A 26288-nucleotide genomic window follows, 5' to 3' on the forward strand; every position below is an offset into this window, starting at 1 on the left:
ACATTTGTCTTTTGGTGATTGTCTTACTTCACTAAGCATAATGGTCTCCAGTTGCATCCATTTTGTTGCAAAAGACGGGATTTCATTTTTTTCTTTTTTACAGCTGAGTAGTATTTCAGTGTATATATACCATAATTTCTTTATCCAGTTGTCAATTGATGTATATCTGGGTTGATTCCATGTCGTAACTATTATGAGTTGAGCTACTATAAACATGGAAATACAGATAACTCTTTCATATGCTGATTTCATTTCCTTTGGGTGAATTTCCAGAAAGAATGGCTGGATCATATGATAGATCTATTTTCAGGTTTCTGGGGAATCTCCATACTGTCTTCCATAATGATTGTATTTTTTTACATTCCCACCAACAGTGTATTAGGGTACCTTTCCCCCTATATCCTCACCAGCATTTGTTATATTTTGATTTTTGGATGATAGCCATTCTAACTGGGATGAGGTAAAATCTCAGTGTGGTTTTTATGTGCATTTCCCTGATGGCTAGTGATCCTGAGCATCTTTCTGTGTGTCTGTTGGCTATCTGTACTTAATTCTTTGAAAAAATGCCTATTCATATCCTTAGCCCATTTCTTAACTGGATTATTGGTTTTGTTGTTATTGAATTTCTTGAGCTCCTTATCTATCATAGATATTAACCCTTTATCATCTCTATCATGTGCAGATATTTTCTTCGATTCTGTCAGTTGCCTCTTTGTTGAGTGCTTCCTTTGCTATGCAGAATCTTCGTAGCGCAATGTAATCCCAGTTGTCTATTTTTGCCTGTATTGCCTGTGCTGCTGGGATCTTATCCAAGAAATCTTTGCCTATGCCGATGTCTTGCAGTGTTTCCCTATGTTTTTTTCTAGTAATTTGATAGTTTCAGGTCTTAATTTAGGTCCGTGATCCATTGTGAGTTGCTCTTTGTATAGGGTTTAAGGTAGGGGTCTTGTTTCATATTTCTATATGCAGAGATATAGTTTTCCCAGCACCATTTGTTGAAGAGACTGTGCTTTCATCAGGGAGTGATTTTAGCTCGTTTGTCAAATGTTAGTTGGTTGTAGATGCACGGATTAATTTCCAGGATCTCTAGTCTGTTCCATTGGTCAACGTGTCTGTTCTTGTGCCAGTACCAATCTGTTTTGATTATAACTGCCTGGTAATATGTCTTTTTTTTTTTTTTTTTTTTTTTACAGGCAGAGTTAGACAGTGAGAGAGAGAGAGACAGAGAGAAAGGTCTTCCTTTCCGTTGGTTCACCCCCCAAATGGCTGCTGCGGCCAGTGCGCTGCACCGATCCAAAGCCAGGAGCCAGGTACTTATCCTGGTCTCCCATGCGGGTGCAGGGCCCAAGTACTTGGGCCATCCTCCACTGCACTCCCGGGCCACAGCAGAGAGCTGGACTGGAAGAGGGGCAGCCAGGACAAAATCCAGCGCCCCAACCGGGACTAGAACCCTGGGTGCCGGTGCCGCAGGCGGAGGATTAGCCAAGTGAGCCGTGGCGCCAACCCTGGTAATGTCTTGAGATCAGGTCTTGTGATGCCTCCAGCTTTGTTTTTATTGTTTAGCATTGCTTTAGCTATTCAGGGTCTCTTGTGACTCTGCATGAATTTTAGAGTTATTTTTTCCAGATCTGATATTTTGATTGGGATTGCATTGAGTCTGTAAATTACTTTGAGTAGTATGGCATTTTGATGATATTAATTCTATCAATCCATGAACATGGAAAAATTTTCTATTTTTTGGTGTCTTCTCTTTCTTTCTGTAATTTTTTTTTTTTTTTTTTTGGACAGGCAGAGTTAGACAGTGAGAGAGACAGAGAGTGAGATAGTGACAGTGAGAGAGAGAGAGACAGAGAGAGAGTGAGATAGATAGATAGTGAGAGAGAGACAGAGAGAAAGATCTTCCTTCCGTTTGTTCACTCCCCTAATGGCTGCCATGGCCGGCGCTGCGCCGATCCAAAGCCAGGAGCTGGGTGCTTCTTCCCGGTCTCCCATGCGGGTGCAGGGACCCAAGCACTTGGGCCATCCTCCACTGCCCTCCCGTGCTACAGCAGAGAGCTGGACTGGAAGAGGAGCAACCGGGACAGAATCCGGCGCCCCAACCAGGACTAGAACCCTGGATTCCGGTGCTGCAGGCGTAGGGGATTAGCCAAGTGGGCCACGGTGCTGGCCTCCTTAATGTTTTACAATTTTCTTTGTAGAGTTCTTTCCCATCCTTGGTTAAATTTATCCCAAGGTATTTAAAATTTTTTGTAGCTATTGTGAATGGTACTGACCTTACAAGTTCTTTCTCAGCCATGGCATTGTTTGTGTATACAAAGGCTATTGATTTTTGAGTGTTGATTTTATATCCTTTAACTTTGCCAAACTTTCTTATGAGTTCCAATAATCTCAGTGGAATCTCTTGGTTCCCCTTTCTGTAGGATCATATCATCTGCAAACAGGGATAATTGAACTTCCTCCTTTCCCATTTGTATCCCTTTGATTTCTTTCTCTTGTCCAATGGCTCTGGCTAAAACTTCTAGAACTATATTGAACAGTGATGGTGAAAGTGGGCATCTTTGCCTGGTTCCAGGGCTCAGTGGAAATGCTTCCAGCTTTTCCCCATACAATTTGATGCTAGCTGTCTTAACATAAAACACCTAATCTTTCTTCCCAAATATTTTTCTCTTAGAGCTTCCCTATTTTAGTCATAGCAACTTCATCTTTAATTTGCCCAGACCTAAAACCTTAGAATCAGCCTTGGCTCTTTACTCCATCTCTAATCTATCAGGAGTTCTTTCAGATTCTTCAAATTATAGCTGGTAATAGCCTTAGAATGGCCTATGCCTTTCTACCAGTATCTCGTTTCCCCCTTTTCACTCTGTTCCAGCCACACTGGCCTTGCTATTGATCAGCTGTTGGTCCCGGTGTTTCTTTAGGCCTTTTCACTAGCTACTTCCTCTTCCTGGGATGACCCTTCTCCATGTTTTCATTTGATGATCGCCATTACTTCTAACAAAACTTGGCTTCAGATGTTAGTTTCTCTGCAAGGCTTATTCTGGCGCCTTATCAGTCATTTACAAGTAACCCAGCCAAGCACCCTTAGATTACCTTTCTGTTGTTTCTTCTTTCATTAGGACTTTTCAGTAAACTATTTAAGTTACTTTGTTTTTCTCTTGTTTGTCTCCTCTTCCTACTAGAATTTAAGTTCCACAAGGAACTAAGGTCTTTATTTTCACTGCTACAGTCCAAGAACCTGAAAATCTGCCTGGGCACATAGTATTATTGAATAAATGAATGTCTCCTCAGAGAGCATATAAAGGAAACTCAGTAAATGAGACTCGTTTTGGGGGGAGGAAGGGTGGATATTCTTTACTTTGTTCTGGTAAGTGATTTTTTAAAATATGGTGGTAGAATATATTAACAGAGTTTGCTATTTAACCATTTTTAAATGTACAATTCAGTGATGTTAAGTGCATTCACATTGTTGTGCAGTTATCGCCATCATCCCTTTCCAGAACCAAAATTCTGTACCCATTAAACAATAATTTCTCATCTTCCCTCTCATCAAACCCTAGCAACCATCATTCGGTTTTCTGTCTCTATAATTCTGACTACTACTTCAGATACTTTGTGTAAGTGCAGTCAAAAGTGTTTGTCCTTATGTGACTCGCTTATTTCACTTAGCAAAATGTCCTCAGGGTTCATGTGTTGTAGCATGTGTCAGGATTTCCTGCCTTTTAAAAATTGAATATTATTAACATATGTCTATATCACATTTTGCTTATTTTCATATGTTAATATATACTTACTTGGGTTGCTTCCATGTTTTTATGAATAATGATGTTATGAACATGAGTATACAGATAATCTAAGTCCTTGCTTTCATTACTTTTGGGTAGAATTCCAGAAAAAATACTGGATCATATGGTAATTCTATTTCTGACTCTTTGAGAAACTACCATACTATTTTCCACATTTTACATTACTACCAACAGTGCACTAGCATTCCAATTTCTCTACATCCTTGGCAACTCTTACATTTGGGGATTTTGAACATCTTTAAAAAAGAGATTTTTATTTTATGTCTTTGAAAGGCAGAGTTAGAGAGAGGGAGAGACAGAGAGAGAGAGAGAGAAAGATCTTCCATTTACTAATTCATTCTCCAAATGGCTTCAATGGCCAGGTGGAAGCCAGGAGCCCAACTGCTGCCTCTGCAGGTACATTACTAGGGAACTGGATCAGAAGTGGAGCATGGGGGATGGCATTGTGGTGTAGCCGGTAAAGCCACCACTGCGATGCCAGCATCCCATATAGGTACCAGCATTGTGGTATAATTGGTTAAGCCACCACCTGCAATGCCATCATCCCAAATGGGAGCCATCTTCAATGCCATCATCCCAAATGCATGATGGTTCAAGTCCTGGACACTCCACTTCCAATCCTGTTTCCTGCTGACAGCCTGGGAAAGCCGGGGAGGATGGCCCAAATGCTTGGGCCCCTATCACCCAAGTGGGAGACCCAAATGAAGCCATTTCTCCTGGCTTTTGCCTGGCTCGGCCCTAGCCATTGCAGCCATTTGGGGAGTGAAGCAGCAGGTGGAAGATCTGTGTGTGTTTCTGTGTGTGTGTGTCTCATTTTTTTTCTCTGTAACTCTTTCAAAAAAATAAATAAATCTTAAAAAAAAAAAAAGTGGATAATGGGGTGCCAGCAGTGGCTTAACCTGTTGAGTCACAACACTGGACCCTGAGCATCTTTTCATATGCATATTGTCTATTTGCATATCCTGTGCCGAGAATTTCTATTTAAGTTCTTTGTCCATTTTTAAATTTAGTGTTTGCTTTTTTGTTAGGTTTTAGGAGTTATTTATATACTCTGAATATTAACCCCTTAAATAGATATTTTGCAAATATTTGCTCCCATTTCATGAATTAACCCTTTTCTGTTGATACTGTCTATTGGCACACAGAAGCATTTTAATTTTTTTGCTTGTTTGTTTTTAAAAATTTTATTTATTTATTTGACAGGCAGAGTTACAGACAGTGAGAGAAAGAGAGACAGAGAGAAAGTTATTCCTTCCTTTGGTTCACTCCCCAAGTGGCCACAACGGCCAGAGCTGCGCCGATCCGAAGCCAGGAGCCAGGTGCTTCCTCCTGGTCTCCCATGCAGGTGCAGGGGCCCAAGCACTTGTGCCATCCTCCACTGCACTCTTGGGCCACAGCAGAGAGCTGGACTGGAAGAGGAGCAACCGGGACTAGAACTGGCACCCATATATGGGATGCAGGTACCGCAGGCAGAGGGTGCCATGGCGCCCCCCACCTTTTTTTGCATTTTAATTTTGATGTAGTCCATTTTATCTTTTTTTCTTTTCTTTCCTGTCATAACCAAGAAAGCATTTCTAAATCCAGTGTCATGATGCATTTCCCTCTATCTTTGTAAAAATTTTATAGTTTTAGCTCTTGTATTAAGATCTTTAATCCATTTTGTGTTAATTTTTATATATAGTATAAGAGAACTTTGCATGTGGTTATCTAGTTTTCCCAGCACCATTTGTTTAAAAGACTGTCATTTGCTCATGTGTGTCTTTGGCAACTTTGTTGAAAAGTGTTCAATCATGTATGTGACAGTTTGTTTCTAGGCTATTGATCTATATTTATATTCTCGTAAAATTCCATTTTCTATGAACTTTTTGAAGTTGTCAATATTCCATTCCAAACAAAACATTCCTTGTTTTGATTACTATAGCAATGAAATAAGTTTTTTTTTTTTTAAGGATTTATTTATTTACTTGAGAGGCATAGTTACAGAGAGGTCTTCCATCTGCTGGTTCACTCCAAAAATGGCCACAATGGCCGGAGCTGGGCCAAGACAAACCCGGGATCTAGGAGCTTCTTTGGGTCTCTCACATGGGTGGAGGGACCCAGGCACTTGGGCCGCCTTCTACTGCCTTCCCAGGCCATAGCAGAAAGCTGGATCAGGAGTAGCTGGGACTTAAACCTGTGCCCACATGGGATGCCAGCACCACAGGTGGAAGCTTAGCCTACTATGCCACAGTGCCAGCCTCTTTTTTTGTCTTTTTTTAAGATTTTTTTTTTATTTTAAAGGCAGAGTTATAGAGACAGAGAGAGAAAAAGCGCGAGCTTCCATCTGCTGGTTCACTCCCAAATGGCAACTGCCAGAGCTGGACCGGGCCAAAACCAGAAACTTCATTGGGTCTCCCATGTGAATGTCAGGGTCCCAAGTACATGGGCCGTCTTTCACTGCCTTCCTCTTAGCAGGGGGCTGGATTGGAAGTGGAGCAGCTGGGACAGTAACTGGTGCTTATATGGGATTCCATTGTCACAGGTGGCAGGTTAAACCACTACACCACGGCTCCAGCACAACAAACACTCTTTTCTGTGACACCTGTCTCTTGATCTGTTGGCCTTTCTATCCCTCTGATTTTCTATTAAGACTCTAAACTTTTTAAAAATCATTTATTTATTTGAAAGGCAAGGTGACAGAGAAGAGAGAGAGATCTTCTATCCACTGGTTCACTGTCCAAATGACTGCAACAACCAGGTCTGGGCCAGGTTTAATCCAGGAGTCTGGAACTCCATATGGGTCTCCCACATGCGTAGCAAGGATCCAAGCATTTGGTCCATCTTCTGCTATCCCAGGCACAGTAACAGGAAGCTGGATCAGAAGCAGAAGAGCTGGGGCTTGAACTGGCCCTCTGATATGGAATGCTGCCTTTGTCACAAATAGCAACTTTAACCTGTTGTGCCAAAACGCTGGCCCCTTGTATTAAATTACCTTCAGTGTCTGGGGCCAGTTGCCGCCTGCAGTGCTGGCATCCTACATGGGCACTGGTTCAGGTCCCGGCTCCACCACTTCCTATTTAGCTCTCTGCTATGGCCCGAAAAAGCAGTAGAAGATGGTTCAAGCCCTTGGACCCCTGCACCCACGTGGGAAACCTAGAAGAAGCTCCTGGCTTTGGATTGGCACAGCTCCAGCTGTTGCAGCCAATTGGGAAGTGAATCATCAGATGGAAGACCTCTCTCTCTCTCCCTCTCTCTCTCTCTCTCTGCCTATCCTTCTCTCTCTTTGTAACTCTGACTTTCAAATAAATAAATAAATATTTTTTTAAAATTACCCTCAGTCTCTTTACCTGCCAATCCATTATCCACATTACTGCTAGGATTGTGTTTCTCAATGTTGATAGTATTACCACAAATCTAGTCACTAGCCCTGGGACATAGACAGATCTATAGATAATGTGTTTTTTCTTAATATGTCACAGAAAAGTATCTGAAAGTAATGTTGTCCACTCTATGAAATGTGAAGCAACACTCAACATTCCTCTGAATAGCCTGTGTTTGTTAATATTTTTTTTTATCACCATCTATTCAATTACTCAAGCAGAAACCTGAAGTTGTCCTAGGTTGCATCCCTACTCCCCCAAGCTTCTGGACATTGCAGAAACTTGCTAGTTGATTGCTGGAGCTATGCAGACATGATATGTGTCAAATTTGCTACATTGTCATAAGCTTAATTGAATGGAACAGTCTAAAGAATAGTAGTTAATGTTTAGAACACAGGTGCTAGACTCCAACTGTCTGAACATGGGAAATCTCTTTTCAAATAAAAGACTATTAAGTATGCTAAAATATTGGTAAAGGTTATTTATAATAATGAAATTATAATATTTAGCTTTTGTATATTTTTCCAAAATACATATAAAGGGGCAACAATGAGGTCTTTTGACTTAAAGCCTGCTTCTGTGGGTTATGGTTGCTGAGTACATGAAGAGAAAGAAAGCTAAGCAGGATTTCTTTCCAGATATACCAGGGGCTCCCCCCCATTAGGGGTCCCTCATGTGATTTCAGCAAGTTCACGGTTTCTAGGCAAGTCCTTCCAGTTTCTGGGCAGGCACATCTGCTTCATTTTAACCGTGATCAGTATCTGAGAAGGTTCTTGCTGATGTCTTAATTGCCAAATTTTGGCAGAAATGCTTTGTCGTTTATCTGGGATATGTTTTCCCAGCATTTGGTCCAGTGCTAAATTGGTCATTTATTAGGTATAGAAAGACTCTAATAAAGAGCCTGGCATTGTGGCGCTGTGGGTGAAAACCCCCGCCTACAGTGCTGGTATCCCGTATGGGCACTGGTTCACCAACTTCTGATCCAGCTCCCTGCTGATGTGCCTGCGAAGACAGCAGAGGATGACCCAAGAGCTTGGGCCCCTGCACCCACTTGAGAGACCCTGGCTCTTGGCATTGGCCTGGCCTAGCCTGTCATTGCAGCCGTTTTGGGAGTGAAACAGTGGATGGAAGACATCTCTCTCTGTTTCTACCTCTCTCTATAACTGCCTTTCAAATAAATAAAATAATAAATCTTAAAAAAAAAATAAAAGGAAGAAATTCTTCTAGTATGTTATGTTCATAATATAGAAATGTCATGGCTTTTACTAATTTCTTCCACATTATGTACATCACAACATTTCAGTCAAATCAGACCTAACTCAGTATCATTGCCACACATGTTATGGCTTCTTGTAAAGGCAGTGGGCAGAGAAAAGGCATGAAGCAGGTTTTTCATCCTTCCAGAGGAATCAGCCCAGCTCCTTCTCCCTATTACTCTTCTTACAATTAGGAGAGCACCTGCATCCTGCTCAGCCTGAACCTCAATAGCTGTGTTACCGGGAGTAACAGAGGAAAAGGAAAGGAAAACCTGAAATAGAACCAGTGAGCTGTGGTCCTCAGCAAATATGTGTTAATGAGAAACAACTTTAATAGATAAAATGATAGGGTTGCCTGTAACTCTGGACTTCTCAACATTCTCTTTGGGATCAGTGTTCTCTAAATTTTTCTTTGAATGTACCTGCCCACTTCCCCATCACTGGTTTGGAAACAAAGCAAACAAAAGCAATACATATTCCTTGCCTGTCTTCCGGGTTTTTTTTTTATGAATAATCTTTTTCATTTTTTAAAAAAGATTTATTTATTTATTTGAAAGTTAGAGTTAACACAGAGAGAGAACTCTTCCATCTGCTGGTTCACTCCCCAATCAGCCGCAACAGCCGGAGCTGCACCAATCCGAAGCCAGGAGCCAGGAGCTTCCTCTGGGTCTCCCATGTGGGTGCAGGGGCCCAAAGACTTAAGCCATTGTCTACTGCTTTCTTAGGCCATAGCAGAGAGCTGGATCAGAAGTAAAGCAGCAGGGACTCGAACTGATGCCGATATGGGATGCCGGCACCGCAGGCAGCGGCTTTACCCACTACACCACAGTGCTGGCCCCCTCGTCTTCTGTTTATATCTTTGGTATACTCCTTTCTAGAGATACAGGCACACTTTATACATTTAAATGGGTGGGTGAACAGACACAATTTTTGTTCTAGGAATGGTTTGGGGCCGGTGCTGTGGCATAGAGGGTAAAGCTGCCTCCTGCAGTGCCGGCATCCCATATGGGTGCCTGTTCATCTGCCCTACTTCCAATCCAGCTGCCTGCTATGACCTGGGAAAACAGTAGAGGATGGCCCAAATCCTTGGGCCCCTGCGTCTGTGTGGGAGACCAGGAAAAAGCTCCTGACTCCTGGCTTCAGATCCACCCAGCTCCGGCTATTGTGGCCATTTGGAAGTGAACCAGCAGACGGAAGATTCTCTTACTCTCTCTCTTGCTCTGTGTTTCAAATAAAATAAATAAATCTTTTAAAAAATTGGTTTGATTCAAAGATGAGGAGTTAAGAAGAACAAGGAGAATTTTATGCCTGTCTTGACTTCTCTTTTGCAGTTCTTTCTCTTTCTTTGTTTCCTTCGGCTTCTTATATTACAGCAACTTATATAAACATTCTTTGGTGTCATTGGTTGGCTTCATGTCTGAAGAGGTGATGCCTGTGTCACAGTAAGAGCCATCCATTCCAGCTGAAAATGTTAGTCTACCTGGAGAGAACACTGTGAGGGAAGAGAGAACTGCTTATGCCTGTAGAGTTTTGGTTAAGTAATGCTTTTGTAGTTAGTGTCCCTTCTGTCTGGTAGACTATTTGCTGTCCACTGCCTCAATCTATTTGGCAAAGAACATTTCTTACTCAAAAGACCATCCTGAAAAGTTCAGATATAATGGCTGCTTACTAGTTTAAACATTTATTTATTTATTTATTTGAAAGGCAGAATTACAGAGAGGCAGAGCAGAAAGAGAGATCTTCAATCTGCTGGTTCACTCCCCGAATGGCTGCAACAGCCAAGTCTGATCCAGGTCAGAGCCAGGAGCTTCTTGTGGATCTCCCATGTGGGTGCAGGAGCCCAAGTACTTGGGCCATCCTCTGCTGCTTCCCCAGGTGGATTAGCAGAGCAGGGAGCTGGATCAGAAGTGGAGCAGCCGGGACTTGAACCAGTGCTCGTATGAGATGTCTGCACTGCAGAAAGCGGCTTTACCTGCTACACCACAGTGCCGGCCTCTGCTAGTTTTCCTGATTTTCCCAATTAGTGACTTCCAACTACAGCTTTTTCATGCCTCTGTAATAATCTGTAAAAGACTCTTATTATTGTTTATGTTTCATTAGACTGAGCTTTTCAAAGGAGGAACTAGGGACTGGCATGTGGTGCACTGGATTAAGCCTTCCCCTGCAATGCCAGCATCCCATATGAATGCTGGTTTGAGTTTGGCTGCCCCACTTCTGATCCAGCTCCCTGCTAATGTAGCAGAAGATAGTCCAAATGCTTGGGCCACTGCCACCCACATGGGAGACCTGAATGGAGTTCCAAGCTCCTGACTTGAGCCTGGCCCAGCCTCAGCCATTGCAGCCATTTGGGAAGTGAACCAGCAGATGGAAGACCCCTCCCTCTCTTTCTTGCTATCTCCCTGTCCCTGTCTCTTCTTCTGTCTCTGTAACTCTGCCTTTCAAATAAACAAATATTTAAAAAAAAAAAAAGTAGGATCTATATCTTATTGTCTTAGACCTAATATATAGCTCAAAGATGTTCATTGACCATTCATTCATCATTGGATAGGCCTTATTCCTGTTTTCAAGAAACTTGCTGTCTAAAAAGGGTGATTATCAATCATGGATAACCATAGAACAAATTAGAATGTAACTATTGCTACAGAGAAGGAAGGAGTCACTTCCTGCTGGGAGAATTGGCAACAACTTAGGTTATCTCCTGTTTTGTGGGTGAGGTAGCATTTGAAATGGGCCTTGGAGGATGCATGTGAATTGTGGACTTAATGATATCTTTTTTTTTTTTTTTTTTTTTTACTTTTTATTGTTTAATTTGCAAGAGAGAACTTCTATCTGCCAGTGTCCCACTCCACCTCCTCGCCCCAGCCACCAAGCCAAATACCCACAAAGACCAGGGCTGAGCCAGGCCAAAGTCAGGAGTCAGGAACTCAGTCTAGGTCTTCCATGTGGGTTGCAGAGACTCTTCTACTTGAGCCATTATCTGCTGCCTCCCGGGGTGAATGCCAGCAGGAAACCAGAATTGGGAACAGAGCTGGGATTCAAACCTAGGTACTTCCTATGAGCTGTGGGCATCCCAACCTACAGCTTTAACTATTAGGTCAAACACCTGTTGCCCACCCCCATCTTTTTTTTTTATTTCCTGATTTAAATAATTTAAATTCATAAGAGCTGTATTATTGGATATGTATACCAGAGCCTTATACACTTTACTTAGAGTTAGTTCACCTGTTTTTGATCCTGAATCAAATCAGGAATACGTCTTGGATTAAATAGAAAATTAGATCAGGGCTGGCATTTTACTCAGTAGCTAACACACTGCTTCGGACACCTGCATCCCATATTGGAGTGCCTGATTCAAGTCCTAATCCCCCTGTTCCTGATCCAGCTTCCTGCTAATGTGTACCTTTGGAGACAACAGATAATGGCTTGAGTACTTAGGTTCCTGCCAGCCATGTGGGAGACCTGGATTGAGTTCCAGGTTCTGAGTTTGGCCTGGCCCTGCCCTGTATATTGCCAGCATTTGGGGTGGTAGAGAAGCAGATGAAAGACTTTACCCTCTTTCTTTCCCCTTCAAATAAAGTGAAAATTAGTTTTAACTTTTATGACAGAATCAGTTGATTCATACAAAGAAATATCTCTCATTGTGCACTCTGTAATATTTTTCATCTGTCTGAATGTTACCAACCAAAAGAGAACAGATTCAATCTCTATCCTATTACATTGATTTTCTTTATTTTAGCCACAGACCCCTTTGCCTCTGTTTTTGGAAATGAATCATTTGGAGATGGATTTGCTGACTTCAGCACATTGTCAAAGGTAATGGGCAGTGATTAATAAGAATGGGAAACTATGCTGTGCTTCTTGTAAAGGAGCAATCCTCCTTTCAATACTATAACCTTCTCATAGACATTACCACTTGATTTCAGTAAGTCACAACAAATGTTTATTTCAGAATGAAATGACAGATAATATATAGCCAAAGTTGACATATTTCTGTACACAGACTATGGTAATGTTATAAGTAATTATTTTCTATTCACAAGTTTGCTCAGCAGCTTCATATTTAAAGTCTTTTTCTCTTTTTATACATGTTTGTCCCCATTGAACTACATTCCCCCCCCGCCCCCATTGACGGTTGAGGTGTATTGCTGTAAATTCTGGGCATTCATCCCATCCTCTCTGTATTGGTTACTTCATTTCATGTTCTGAGGTTGTTAGGGTCAAAATTAAGATAATCAATACACAAAGACCAGCACTAAACATCTACTACTTCTAGTGTAGCTCTGGTATTAATTCAGGTCAAGAGAAAAGGATTAGATTGTATGTAAAATTGTCTCTATCATTAGTTCTTAACTGGTATTATTTTGCCTCCCTGGAATCTTCGGCAGTGTCTAAAGACATTTTTGGTTTTCACAGCTGGGTGAGGAATGTTAATCACATCAAGTGGACAGAGACCAAGGATGCTATGAAATGTCTCACAATGCACTGTCTGGTCCCCAAAAATGTGGAATTATGTCCAACCCAAATTGTCAGTAGTGCCATTGTTGAGAAACATAGGAACATAGGAAATAGATTTAAAACATAGGAACATAGAAAATAGATTTAAAATTGTAAAGTCTGGTTTGTTACAGAGAAGTAAATCTTTCATTACTCTATGTATTTGGAAGGCAGCCTTCAGACTCACCTTAAGATTTACCATCCTACTGGATCAGTTTGTTTAAAAAGTTAGCTTTCAAGTTGTCTCTTTATTTTGTGTATATATCATTTTCTTTGTATTAATATGAAATATCTCCTATATTTAAGTGCATAAAGAAGTATAGAATCAGTATTTTTTTTTCCCTTTATCATTTGGATCAGCTGTTCCATGTGAAGACAGTCCCTTCAGAACAGGCTTCGGTCGTTTTGTTCTGAATATTTCCTGAAGCTTGACAAACCTGTCATCCAAAGTTGGCATTTTTGGCTTTGACCCATTGCTCTTAATAAATAATGCTGTTAGAATTCACTACTGTTATAGAACAGTTTTCTAAAAAAAATTGTCCCAAGACTAATGTTGTAGTACAGAAGGTTAAGTTGTGGCTTGTGGCACGTGCATCCCATATAAAAGTGCCAAATGAAGTCCCAGCTTCTCCAGTTCTTTTTTTTTTTTTAAGAGATATATATTGGCCGGCGCCGCGGCTCACTAGGCTAATCCTCCGCCTTGCGGCGCCGGCACACCGGGTTCTAGTCCCGGTCGGGGCGCCGGATTCTCTCCCGGTTGCCCCTCTTCCAGGCCAGCCCTCTGCTGTGGCCAGGGAGTGCAGTGGAGGATGGCCCAGGTGCTTGGGCCCTGCACCCCATGGGAGACCAGGAAAAGCACCTGGCTCCTGGCTCCTGCCATCGGATCAGTGCAGTGCGCCGGCCGCATCGCGCTGGCCGCGGCGGCCATTGGAGGGTGAACCAACGGCAAAAGGAAGACCTTTCTCTCTGTCTCTCTCTCTCACTGTCCACTCTGCCTGTCAAAAAAAAAAAAAAAAAAAAGAGAGATATTTATTTATTTATTTATTTGAAAGAGTTACAGAGAGGCAGAGGCATTGAGAGAGAGAAAGAGGTCTTCCATCCAATGGTTCACTCCCATGGCTGAAATGGCTAGAGTTGTGCCGATCCAAAGCCATGAGCCAAAATCTTCTTCTGGGTCTCCTATGTGGATGCAGGGGCCCAAAGAGTTGGGCCATCTTCTACTGCTTTACCAGGCTGTAGTAGAGAACTGGATTGAAAGTGAAGCAGCCAGGACTCGAACCGGCACCCATATGGGATGTTGGCCCTGTAGGTGGTGGCTTTACATGCTGTGCCACAGTGCTGGCCCTGCTTCTTCAATTCTAATTCAGCTTCCTGCAAATGTGCCTGGGAAGGCAGCAGAGGATAGTCCAAGTGTGTGGTCCCTGCAAGCTATGTGGGAGACCAGGTTGGAGGTCCCCGTTCCTGGCTCAGCCAGGACCAGACCTAGCTGTTCTTGCTTTTTTGGTGAGTGAACCAGCAGATGGAAGAGCTCTCTGTTTCTCCCTTTCTCTCTGTCACTCTGCCTTTCAAACAGAAATATTTTGAAAAAAATTTGGCCCTGGGGCTGGTGTTAACGGCATAAGGGGTTAAGCCACCACCTGCAGTGTTGGCATCCTATGTGAGTCGAGGCAGCTCTGCTTCTGATCCAGCTCCCTGCTAATGCACCTGGGAAAGAGCAGAAGGTGGCTCAAATGCATGGGGCTCCTGCCATGCATGTGGGAGACTCAGATGAAGCTCCTGGTTCCTGACTTCAGTCTGGCCCAGTCTTGGATGTTGCAGCCATTTAGGGAGTGAACTAGTGAATGGAGGATCGCTTTTTCACTCCCTCTCTGTCTAACTCGGCTTTTCATATAAAGTAGGGGCGGGCCAGCACTGCGGCTCACTTGGCTAATCCTCCACCTGCGGCACCGGCACCCTGGGTTCTAGTCCCGGTCGGGGCGCCGGATTCTGTCCCAGTTGTCCCTCTTCCAGTTCAGCTCTCTGCTATGACCCAGGAAGGCAGTGGAGGATGGCCCATGTGCTTGGGCCCTGCACCCCATGGGAGACCAAGAGGAAGTACCTGGCTCCTGGCTTCGGATCAGCGCAGCATGCTGGCTGCAAGGCACCGGCTATAACAGCAACTTAGGGGGTGAATCAATGGAAAAAGGAAGACCTTTTTCTCTGTCTCTCTCTTTCTCACTAACTCTGCCTGTTCAAAAATAAAATAAAAATAAAAATAAAGTAGGGGCTGGCAGTTGTGGCGCAGGAGGTTAACGCCCTGGCCTGAAGCGCGGCATCCCATATGGGCGCCGGTTCGAGACCTGGCTGCTCCACTTCCAATCCAGCTCTCTGCTATGGCCTGGGAAAGCAGTGGAGGATGGCCCAAGTCCTTGGGCCCCTGCACCCACGTGGGAGACCCAGAAGAAGCTCCTGGCTTTGGATTGGCTCAGCTTCGGCCATTGCGGCCAACTGAGGAATGAACCATCAGACGGAAGACCTCTCTCTCTCTCTCTGCCTCTCTTCTCTCTGTGTAACTCTGACTTTCAAATAAATAAATCTTAAAAAAAAAGTAAATTTTAAAAAAAGGTCCTGAAATTTTCAGTTTTCAGAATATAAATAAATAAAGCTCCAGGGGCTGGCGCCTGTGGCTCACTTGGTTAATCCTCCACCTGCGGCACCAGCATCCCATATGGGCACTGGATTCTAGTCCCGGTTGCTCCTCTTCCAGTCCAACTCTCTGCTGTGGCCCGGGAAGGCAGTGGAGGATGGCCCAGGTGCTTGGGCCCCTACACCCACATGGGAGACCAGGAAGAAGCACCTGGCTCCTGGCTTCAGATTGGCGCAGCGCCACCTGTAGCAGCCATTTGGGGGGTGAACCAACGGAAGGAAGACCTTTCTCTCTGTCTCTCTCTCTCACTGTCTAACTCTGTCAAAATAAAATAATAATAATAAACAAAGCTCCATAATGCTCAAGTCAGTGCTACATAATCATGTAAATTAGTTGGGTATAGAGTGTGTGTGTGTGTGTCTGTGTGTGTAACTCCATGTATGAACTTTTCTTTTAAACAAAGGTCAACAATGAAGATCCTTTTAGTTCAGCCACATCAAACTCCGTCAGCAATGTGGTCACTACAAAAAATGTGTTTGAAGAAACATCAGTCAAAAATGAAGATGTACCTCCAGCACTGCCACCAAAGATCGGGACTCCAACAAGACCCTGCCCACCACCACCTGGTATGAGAGTCGGTACCTTCCCTAAGTCAGTTAGATGTCCCTTCTCTTTCTGGAAAGTATTATGTGGGCCTTACTTTTGTACTTATATAAAAGGCCTTAAAGTAAGTCAATGCACACAGAATCCTGCCTCTGTCATCTGTTCTCACCACAACACAGAATTACAGCCATGTGCTGGAGAGACTAGCATTTGTAACTGCTATGAACGGCCTTTCTGGCAAGAGGCTTTTTTTTTTATTTTTCTTAATCAGAGGCTTAAATGGAAAAGAGACTTGTGGTTGTAGTATCTTGCTTTTTGAAAGCTCATTATCCTTTAAATAGCAGTTTCCTGTTTAGTACAGGAAGGGTTAATTTGAAGTTCATTTTTTCCTGTAAAACATAGTCTTTCTTAAATCCTTTAATGTGAGAATATATGGCCATTTGATATCCAGAATTCATCAATATAGTGATTTAAATCAGTGTTGCTTTTCTTGGAGGAAAATATGATTTTACCTCATTTAGAAACCTGTAGTTTATAATATCGATTGGGTATCCCTATCTGAAAATCTGAAATCCAAAATGCCCCCAAATCTGAAACCGAGTGCCAGCATGACACCACAGAGAAGAACTCTACCCCTGACCTCATGTGATAAAACACAGTGAAGATACAAGCGTGGGGCAGGTGATGTAACACAGCAAGTTATGCTACCATTTAGGACACCCCCTTCCCATTCTCCATTCTTCTAATCCAGCATCCTGCTGATGTACCTGGGAGGCAGCAAATGATGGCTCAAGTACTTGGGTTCCTGCCACTTGTGTGGGAGACAGATGGAGTTACTGGCTTCTGCTGAGTCCAACCCCAGCTGTCGAGGGTGTTTAAGGAGTAAACCAGTATATGGAAGATAATCGTTCTTTCTCCCCCTTTCTCCATTACTTTGCTTTTCAAATTAATAAATAAAATATCTTAAAAAGTATATTAAAAATATGTAAAATTACCATTAAGTAATGTGTTACGAGGTGTATAAAACATAAATTTTCTGTTTAGCCATGGGTTCTATCCCAAAATATCTCATTATGTATGTGCAAATATTATAAAGTCCAATATCTGAAACACTTCTGACGCCAGGCATTCCCGGTGATACCCAACTCAGTGATTTTTTTGGTTTAATCCAGAAACAGATTCATAATAGTGTTTTTTTTTCTTAATGTCTTTATGTGTGTGTTTAACACTATACAAAGGAGAGGGTTTTTGTTTTGTTCATAAAAAAGTGACTAAAAGGCAATCCCCAAAGCGGTTGTAGTGCTGTTATGTGAAAAGACATTTGATACACATTGCTTTTTGAACATACCTTGGTAAATTTTTAGTATCAGTAGTTAAGAATTATTACTCTTGCCAAAATAACCTCCCTGAGATATTTCTTGGGCAGATTATTTTATTCTTTATTATAAAGAATTGTATGTACAGTTACTGATACTCAATTATCTGTTGAAAAATAAATAAAAGGAAAATAACCTACATCATCTATTGCAAGAGTTCAGGTTGTCAGATTATGTTAAAAAATAAGTAAATAGTAAACTTGCTCACTTAAATTTTTATATCTATTCGATAGCAATAATGGTTTTTTTTTTTTTAAATCCTAAATAAAATAGTAAACTAGTGCCTGAATCAGAATCTTCAGCAGAGAGTATTTCATAGAATGACCAAAGACAGAAGGGTGGCTTGCTGAAAATAGTAGCAGACTGGGAGGCTGAAGATCTGGGCTCTGGGTACCCCCTGACTAGCTCCCAATCATAACTGTATAATTTCCTGTGTCTGAGCCTCAGGTTATAGATTATGACAGAAAATTAGAATTAATTCTAATTTTGCCTACCTTCACAGGATTGTTGGAAGGATCCATTGAGGTGTGAGATAAAACATCTTTTGTAAGCTGCTACAGTGATGGAAAGAATCTCTTGTTACAGTTGCTATTACCAGCTTAATGCATTTTAGGAAGAAAATATATTTGAAGATACCTTAACACCTACTCTAATTATTTCTTCTTCAAAAAGTACTAAGTTTAAGTAAGAACTTAAAATTAGAGAATTTGTTTGAAAATGATAATGAATTAATGAGTGACTAACAGAATAGTATGCTGTTGTTTGGTCAAATTATCAGCAGCCACTCAAAGATTGAAAATATTGTAGATGACAAAAAAGTAACAAAATGGTTTTGCCAGGGTAATTTTAAATTGTATGTCCCTTCATACTGCATATGGAGAAAAGAAGAATTCTGCCATTTTTCAAAGGTGCTTTATTTGCCCTCTTGCCAGTCGAGGATGACTCATTGAAGTGTCAGGCTGAGGTTATAACAGGCTGATTCTATCATCTTACTCCTGTTGTATCCTTTCCTCCCTCTCTTTTTGGAAACATGGTTCTTTGAGAGAAAACAGGTTTACTCTCTATTAAAATATAATCCCTACCCCGTACCCACATTGCTATTTTTTCATTTGAGTGTGTATAGCTGGAATATATATGAGATAAAGTGAATGAAAATTTTAAGGGTGATTCTTGGTATTGCCTTTTAAGACAATACCAAAAATATATCAGATCCCCACTCCTTCTCCATCCTCAGTTCTTTAATGCTCCCTGTGGACTTGTTCTTGTGTGCTTGTGTTTGCCATATTTACTGCTTGAGTTAATTATAATGATTTTAATCCAGGGAAAAGATCCATCAACAAATTGGATTCTTCTGATCCCTTTAAACTGAATGATCCATTTCAGCCTTTCCCAGGCAATGATAGCCCCAAAGAAAAAGAACCTGATATGTTTTGTGATCCATTCACTTCTACTACCACTACCAGTAAAGAGACTGACCCAAGCAATTTTGCTAACTTCAGTGCTGTAAGTACTGTGAATGGGCTGTTTGGGGGGAAATCTTTCCATTTGTAGCTTCAAGAGTTTTCAAAGCTTGCTTTGGAATCTGCCAAATTTATACTATTTCAACTAAATTTACCAACATACTAGAAACAATCTTTCATTCTTCCCCAAAGCAAAACCTCTGTTTGGTTCTCTTTTGATGGTTTTAAAGTTGTTGCATTGCATGAATGATTCTAATCTTAGTTCTTGTGATACTATACAAGTTGTTTTGTAAACCCTTCTCTTAGTCTTGGTAATATAGATGTAATTAAAATCCTAACATTTTGCAGATGGTTATAGATGGTGGTGCTTTAATAAGCTATTAGACAATCATTTGCTATCTGTTCACCAGATAAATAATGCTAGTAATGAGCTTGAGAATTGCTAACTATGTATGTGTTGTGTATAAGGTTTTAATGAATTCTGGAGACTGATTAGCAACTATTTCTTTCTTTCTTTCTTTCTTTCTTTTTTTTTTTTTTTTTTTTGACAGAGTGGACAGTGAGAGAGAGAGAGAGACAGAGAGAAAGGTCTTCCTTTGCCGTTGGTTCACCCTCCAATGGCCGCCGTGGCCAGCACGCTGCGGCCGGCGCACCGCGCTGATCCGATGGCAGGAGCCAGGTACTTCTCCTGGTCTCCCATGGGGTGCAGGGCCCAAGTACTCGGGCCATCCCCCACTACACTCCCTGGCCACAGCAGAGGGCTGGCCTGGAAGAGGGGCAACCAGGACAGAATCCGGCGCCCCGACCGGGACTAGAACCCAGTGTGCCAGCGCCGCAAGGCGGAGGATTAGCCTAGTGAGCCGCAGCGCCGGCCTGATTAGCAACTATTTCATGAGTATGAGAGGATAGGGCCAGGAATTCTTTAAATGATGAAATTAGTTACTGTATATAGTAGCTTTTTAAAAATGGAAATGTCAGATTTATGAAATACATGACGAAAATTTTTAGTTATTTGGAGAGCTCTAGATCCCTAGCTTCCCAGGTTTATTCTGCATTCTATTAGAGCTGATTAAAACAGAAACTTGATTAGGAGGGGTGCTATGATAATGTTATAGGCAGGACCTATAAGACCACAGAAAGGACCACCAACCGTGGAGACATCACTGTAGAGGGACATAAAGCAGTTGCTCAGATAAAACCAAGTCTTTATTTTTTTAACTAAACTCCTAGAGTACAACTGACGAAGTTTGAGGTTTCCTGAAATTTTTTTTTTGAGGCAAAATAACCTTCATTATCACTGACTATTCTGTAACCCAGGAATTCTCTATTTCTCATCTTACGCCTTTGATTTTAGAAACAAGAGGCCGGCTGCCCCTGGTCAGTCTGCCTAATGTTCCCCTACTCGGTGTAGCACTAGATCACTTGACCAGTTACTTTTCCCTGCTGCTGTTTCTGGTTGGAAAGCAGGTAGGAAGGTATTTGCATATAACGAGGCAGTGAAATTTTGAGTCAGTTCTCTAAGTCCCGGTGGGTTCTCCTGAATGTGACCAAAAGAAAGTAGGAGTCATATTTTGTATATTATCAAAATGGAGTATCAAAATTATATTGACTTGCCGGCGCTGCGGCTCACTAGGCTAATCCTCTACCTTGCGGCGCCGGCACACCGGGTTCTAGTCCCAGTCGGGGCACCGGATTCTGTCCCGGTTGCCCCTCTTCCAGGCCAGCTCTCTGCTGTGGCCCGGGAGTGCAGTGGAGGATGGCCCAAGTGCTTGGGCCCTGCACCCCATGGGAGACCAGGAGAAGCACCTGGCTCCTGCCATCGGATCAGCGCAGTGCGCCGGCCGCAACTCACTGGCCGTGGCGGCCATTGGAGGGTGAACCAACGGCAAAGGAAGACCTTTCTCTCTGTCTCTCTCTCTCTCTCACTGTCCACTCTGCCTGTCAAAAAAAAAAAATTTATATTGACTGAATTTTCATAAGATGAAAGTTGTATTATCTCAAGCAGAGTCAAGAAGTAACCTTCTTGGGAGATTATAATTCTCTTAATATAAAATAATACTCTGACAGTTTGTGGCATTTAGTATCTTAAATATAGTTTCAGTGAATTAAAACCTGGTTGGAATGAAGCTTGAACAATAGTTAAGGCATTTTGCTTATTTCATACTTCAGAATCTCAGATAGTATAATATAAAGCAGCTTGTATTATAAATTTTTTTTCATTGTGAAAATCATTTGTCCAGGCCGGCGCCGCGGCTCAATAGGCTAATCCTCCACCTAGCAGCGCCGGCATACCGGGTTCTAGTCCCGGTCGGGGCGCCGGATTCTTTCCCAGTTGCCCCTCTTCCAGGCCAGCTCTCTGCTGTGGCCCGGGAAGGCAGTGGAGGATGGCCCAAGTGCTTGGGTCCTGCACCCCATGGGAGACCAGGAGAAGCACCTGGCTCCTGCCTTCAGATCAGCGCGGTGCGCCGGCCGCAGCGTGCCGGCCACGGCGGCCATTGGAGGGTGAACCAATGGCAAAAAGGAAGACCTTTCTCTCTCTCTCTCTCTCTCTCACTATCCGCTCTGCCTGTCAAAAAAAGAAAAAAAAAGAAAAGAAAAGAAAAAGAAAGAAAATGATTTGTCCAGTATTAAGAGTTTCAAAAGTCCTAGAATTCCCTAATGAATAAAGCTACCAGTTACAAAAAGCCTGACTATTTCTTTCATTTTATCCTTTGTGAGATTCCTCTGTGTCAAGGCTGGAAATCAAGTAGAATTCTTTATTTAGTATCTGCCAAAATTGGTCTGTTTTGGGTGGACAAAAATATTTCTCCAACCTAGTAATTACCAGTGTTATGATTTTGTATAGAGCAGATCAAAAATGTTCCCAGACTTCATGCCAAAACCTTCAAAATGCTCTAAAAATTGGTTTGTGTCTTACTTAGTATACCCAATGGTTTTATATTAAATATAACTAAATAAGCATCTTTTTTGCTTCATAGTTTTTTTGTACCTGAAGGACTAGGATAAGGTAGACAGTTGCCAGTGGGATTAAGTTAAGAACATTCATCCTCTGAGGATGAATTCACTGAAGTTGAACTAGTAAATGTTTTACATTGAATCAAAAAGGCTATTTACCGCCTTCTGTTTTTAAATCTCTTAGTCTGTTTAGCATTTGTACTTCTTTTAAGTGATGTTTTTAATGTTTAGTTTTATAAATTATCATATAGACTGCATTAATTCTTAAAATTAAACAATTTAATTTAATAACTAGTTAAAACTAATTTTTTTTAAATAACAAATAACAAGGAAGATTCCCAGAGTCCTTGAGGTAAAAAAAAAGTGGCTAAATGCCTTTTCAATAAAAACTGTTTTCCTTCTTTTTATTTGTCTTCCTTATTCATTTGTTCATTCATTCGCTCTCTTAAATGGCAGTATCCCTCTGAAGAAGATATGATTGAGTGGGCCAAGAGGGAAAGTGAGAGAGAGGAAGAGCAGAGGCTTGCCCGGCTGAATCAACAAGAGCAAGAAGACTTAGAACTGGCTATTGCACTCAGCAAGTCTGAGATTTCAGAAGCATGAAGAATTCTCTTGTCTTTTGTCAATAATACTTACTCTTTTTCCTGAATACTGAAGCTATTTACAATATGTATCAAAACTACCTATGAGCATGGGAATACAAAAGGTTTGAGATTCCTGTAAATGTGACAGAAAAATGTTTAGTTGTTCTTTTTTTTTTAGTCTATTTCCAATTTGTCACAAATATATATATTTTTCCCCCACCCTATAAAAGCAGTAACCTAGTCAGACAACTTCACCTAAGACCCTGTCTGGCATGCATTTACTATAAGCTTTTGCCTGCCTGTGCTACTTTTACTTGTAAAGCTACAGCACTCAAGCTTCTGCCATCTGGAATATAGAGAAATAGTTTGACCCTGTGGTAACCTTGTTCTGTAGTTATACTGACAGAAGCTGGGGGGGTTCTTAAATTTTTCAGTATTCTCCCCTGATTTGGTTGAGGGAGGGGAAAGGAAAGAACATCATATTTCTTTTATGATTGGTGCAAATTGGCTACTTTTATGTCCTTATGGTAAAAATACTGCTTAATTTGTTTTTTAAAGGCAAGGAAAAAATGCATAGACTGACTCTGCTATGGAAAAAAGAGATGCTTTAGGTTGAATTAGTATAGCTTCAGCCTTGATCTTTTCCTAAATAAAAAAATGTTAAAGCCTAATGTGTGAAATTTTTTTAATTTCCCTGGATTTAAAGAATTATAGATCTCAAGATACCTCTATATTTGCTAATTAATAAAATCAGTTCTTACAAAGAAAATTTGTAAGAAAATATTCATTTTAAGTGCTAAACATTGGAGAAAATGTACCACCTAAAGTGTACCCATCAGTATAAGAGAAGTAAACATCTAACATGGCAGGCATTCTGCCTTTGCCATAGCACTGTCCTGTTCAGTTCATGATAGACTCTTTGTTTATTTGCCGAAACTTCAGCAAGCTAGAACTGGAAGGTACTTTAGTTTTCCATGTATATATATTTTGGTTTTCTTTAATGAAGGCTCAATTACTTGAAATGTAAAAACTTTACTGAATACAAATGGAAAAATGACATGTATTATCATATTGCTGTTTTGTCCATCTTTGTGTTTTATTTACTCTCTTCATGATTCATGATTTTTACCTATAAAATTAGCAGTCTAGCAAAGAGCAGTCTTGTTTTCACAATTGAGAAGCTCTTGTGTTGAAAGTCTGTAAAACTGATGGAGACAAGCTGAAGTTGAATGTGAAGCAGACTGTGGAATAAGCTGTAAATTATAATCTTCCTTTTTTAACATGACTTACTGAATTAGATGATGAATAAAATACTAAGATAAAGAAAAATGCACCTAAAATTAATATACTTCACTGGAATCACCAAGTGAAGGTGGTATTGGTCTAGTGTAAATCAGAGTAACTTAGTGCCTCGCCTATGAATAAATTTCAGAACACCCAACTCATTTCATGTTGAAATGGTGCTTTTTTTCTTTCCACATATAATTGGACTGCTGCAGTTTAAAACAAACTTAATCCACTTTCTTGTACTGTTCTTTTTGTCTATTTTTGTAAACAGAAACGTTGCAGTATAAAAGTCATACTTAGAAAGCATGGGCTGAATCCTAATCATAAGGTTTTAATTTTGATAGACTAATCCAGCAGCCGAAGGATTTTCTGCAGATATTGATGGCGAAGGTTGTGTTGGGAGTTGTGATAGGTGGGTTTTTATGTTTCTTTTTCCTTCCCCTTACTCTTCAGGAAAAAGGTAAGGTAGGTTAACAACAACCTTTTGCACTGGGAAAATGAACAAATGTTTGAAATGCTTTTGAAATTTGTTTTTAACTAAAGAAAACACCCTGGAAAATATTAAATATCTGTAACTTACAAATGCCAACTTTCAGTGTAATAAGTGTACCCTAATCTTATGTATGTTTAACTGGAAAACATAGATTCTTATCTTTTGTTAAAATATGTATTCTTGGTGGACCAATATAATATTAAAGTATATATATTATATAAATATATATCTATATCTCCCTGCTTGCTTGTGTAGGGTGAATGTCTTGGAGTCATTTGTGCTATTTTGGGTTATTGACTGTAGCTCCAGGACCTGTACTTGAAAGGAAAAGATAAGTTTTACAAAGTGAAACTGCGTACAAAGTTTAAAACATCTTCTACATACTGTTCAGGTTTCTTTGGGCTCTCTTAATTTTCTCTTATGTTTCAGACTTCAAAGTTATAGCCTGTAATTATAAGAATAAATTTTAATAATAAAGCAAACTATCTGCATATCCATGTGGCAGTGGAGTTTTGCATGGTTCTCTGATTATGTCCATGCTGTGTGTGGAAAGAGGAGTAGGTAAACTGCACAGAATATGTGTAAAATGTTTGGGACAGTACCTAGTACAAAATCAAATACTCAGTAGACGCTAGCAGCTTTAGTTGTCACATCCTGCTTTGCAGGATAAGAGATGTGTCTACATAGAAACAGTGCCTGAAACATGGCTTTGTATCTGTGTGTGATGTGGACTCTTGGAACACACAATAGGCTGGCGCTGCGGCTCACTTGGCTAATCCTCCACCTGCCGCGCCAGCACCCTGGGTTCTAGTCCCGGTTGGGGTGCCGGATTCTGTCCTGGTTGCTCCTCTTCCAGTCCAGCTCTCTGCTGTGACCCGGAAGGCAATGGAGGAAGGCCCAAGTGCTTTGGCCCTGCACCCACATGGGAAACCAGGAGGAAGCACCTGGCTCCTGGCTTTGGATCGGCGCAGTGCACTGGCTGTAGCAGCCATTTGGAGGGGTGAACCAATGGAAGGAAGACCTTTCTGTCTCTCTCACTGTCTAACTCTGCCTGTCAAAAACAAAAACAAAAACAAACAAAACACAATAATCTAATCAGTCCAAACAATCCTAGGATTGAATCCCTGTTCTGCTGTTTTTGAGACAGTATTAGGGACTTTTAAAGAAGTTATTTGGCCTCCCAGAACCTCATTTTTCATCATTTAATGAAGACCATAATACCTCATAGGTTTGTTCTAAAGGATTTGACTTTAATAACTTTTTAAAAAAGATTTATTTATTTATTTGAAAGGCGGAGAGGGAGAGACAGAGATGGTTCTTCCATGTTCATTCCCCAAATGGCCACAATGGGGAAACCTGAAACCAGGCCGAAGCCAGGAGCGAGGAATTCCATACAGGTCTCCCACGTGGGCGGCATTGGCTGCCTTCCCAGGAGCATCAGCAGAGAGATGGATTGGCAGTGGAGCAGCCAGGACTCAAACTGGCACTCTAATACGGGTTGCCTACATTGCAGACAAAGGTTTAACCTGCTCCAGCACAACACCGGCCCTACTTTGACAACATTTTAATATTATTTAAGTAAGCAAATTGAGTCACATTATTATGAAAAATGAAAGTAACTATTTAGTTACTTAACACACATTGTATATAAAGCATTGTGCTAAACATTTTAGGTGTGTTTTCTTATTTTTGTTTAAATATCCCTATCCCTGTTTTTTTTTTTATTTTTATTTTTTGACAGAGTGGACAGTGAGAGAGAAAGAGAAGGTTTTCCTTTACCGTTGGTTCACCCTCCAATGGCTGCTGCGGCCAGTGCACCGCGCTGATCCAAAGCCAGGAGCCAGGTGCTTCTGCTGGTCTCCCATGGGGTGCAGGGCCCAAGCACTTGGGCCATCCTCCACCGCACTCCCTGGCCACAGCAGAGAGCTGGCCTGGAAGAGGGGCAACCGGGACAGAATCCAGCGCCCCGACCGGGACTAGAACCCGGTGTGC

General features: G+C 41.4%; 1 protein-coding gene across 4 annotated transcripts in view; it reads left to right on the plus strand.

Moving 5' to 3' along the window:
* Window positions 1-24793, plus strand: part of EPS15 (epidermal growth factor receptor pathway substrate 15) — a 178487-nt gene extending 153694 nt beyond the window's left edge. For 3 of the 4 annotated variants that reach the window (XM_051857775.2, XM_070078537.1, XM_070078538.1), the window contains 4 exons: window positions 12155-12231; window positions 16002-16164; window positions 18839-19020; window positions 22389-24793. In XM_051857775.2, the coding sequence (XP_051713735.2) occupies window positions 12155-12231; window positions 16002-16164; window positions 18839-19020; window positions 22389-22535 (569 nt within the window). In that variant the 3' untranslated portion in view covers window positions 22536-24793. Of the gene's footprint in view, window positions 1-12154; window positions 12232-16001; window positions 16165-18019; window positions 18202-18838; window positions 19021-22388 lie in introns of all 4 variants that reach the window. The other variant, XR_011390711.1, reaches the window with a different exon arrangement.
* Window positions 24794-26288: the final 1495 nt, after the last annotated feature.

Source organism: Oryctolagus cuniculus, chromosome 7 (assembly GCF_964237555.1).
Source record: "Oryctolagus cuniculus chromosome 7, mOryCun1.1, whole genome shotgun sequence".
NCBI classification, from domain to species: Eukaryota; Metazoa; Chordata; class Mammalia; order Lagomorpha; family Leporidae; genus Oryctolagus; species Oryctolagus cuniculus.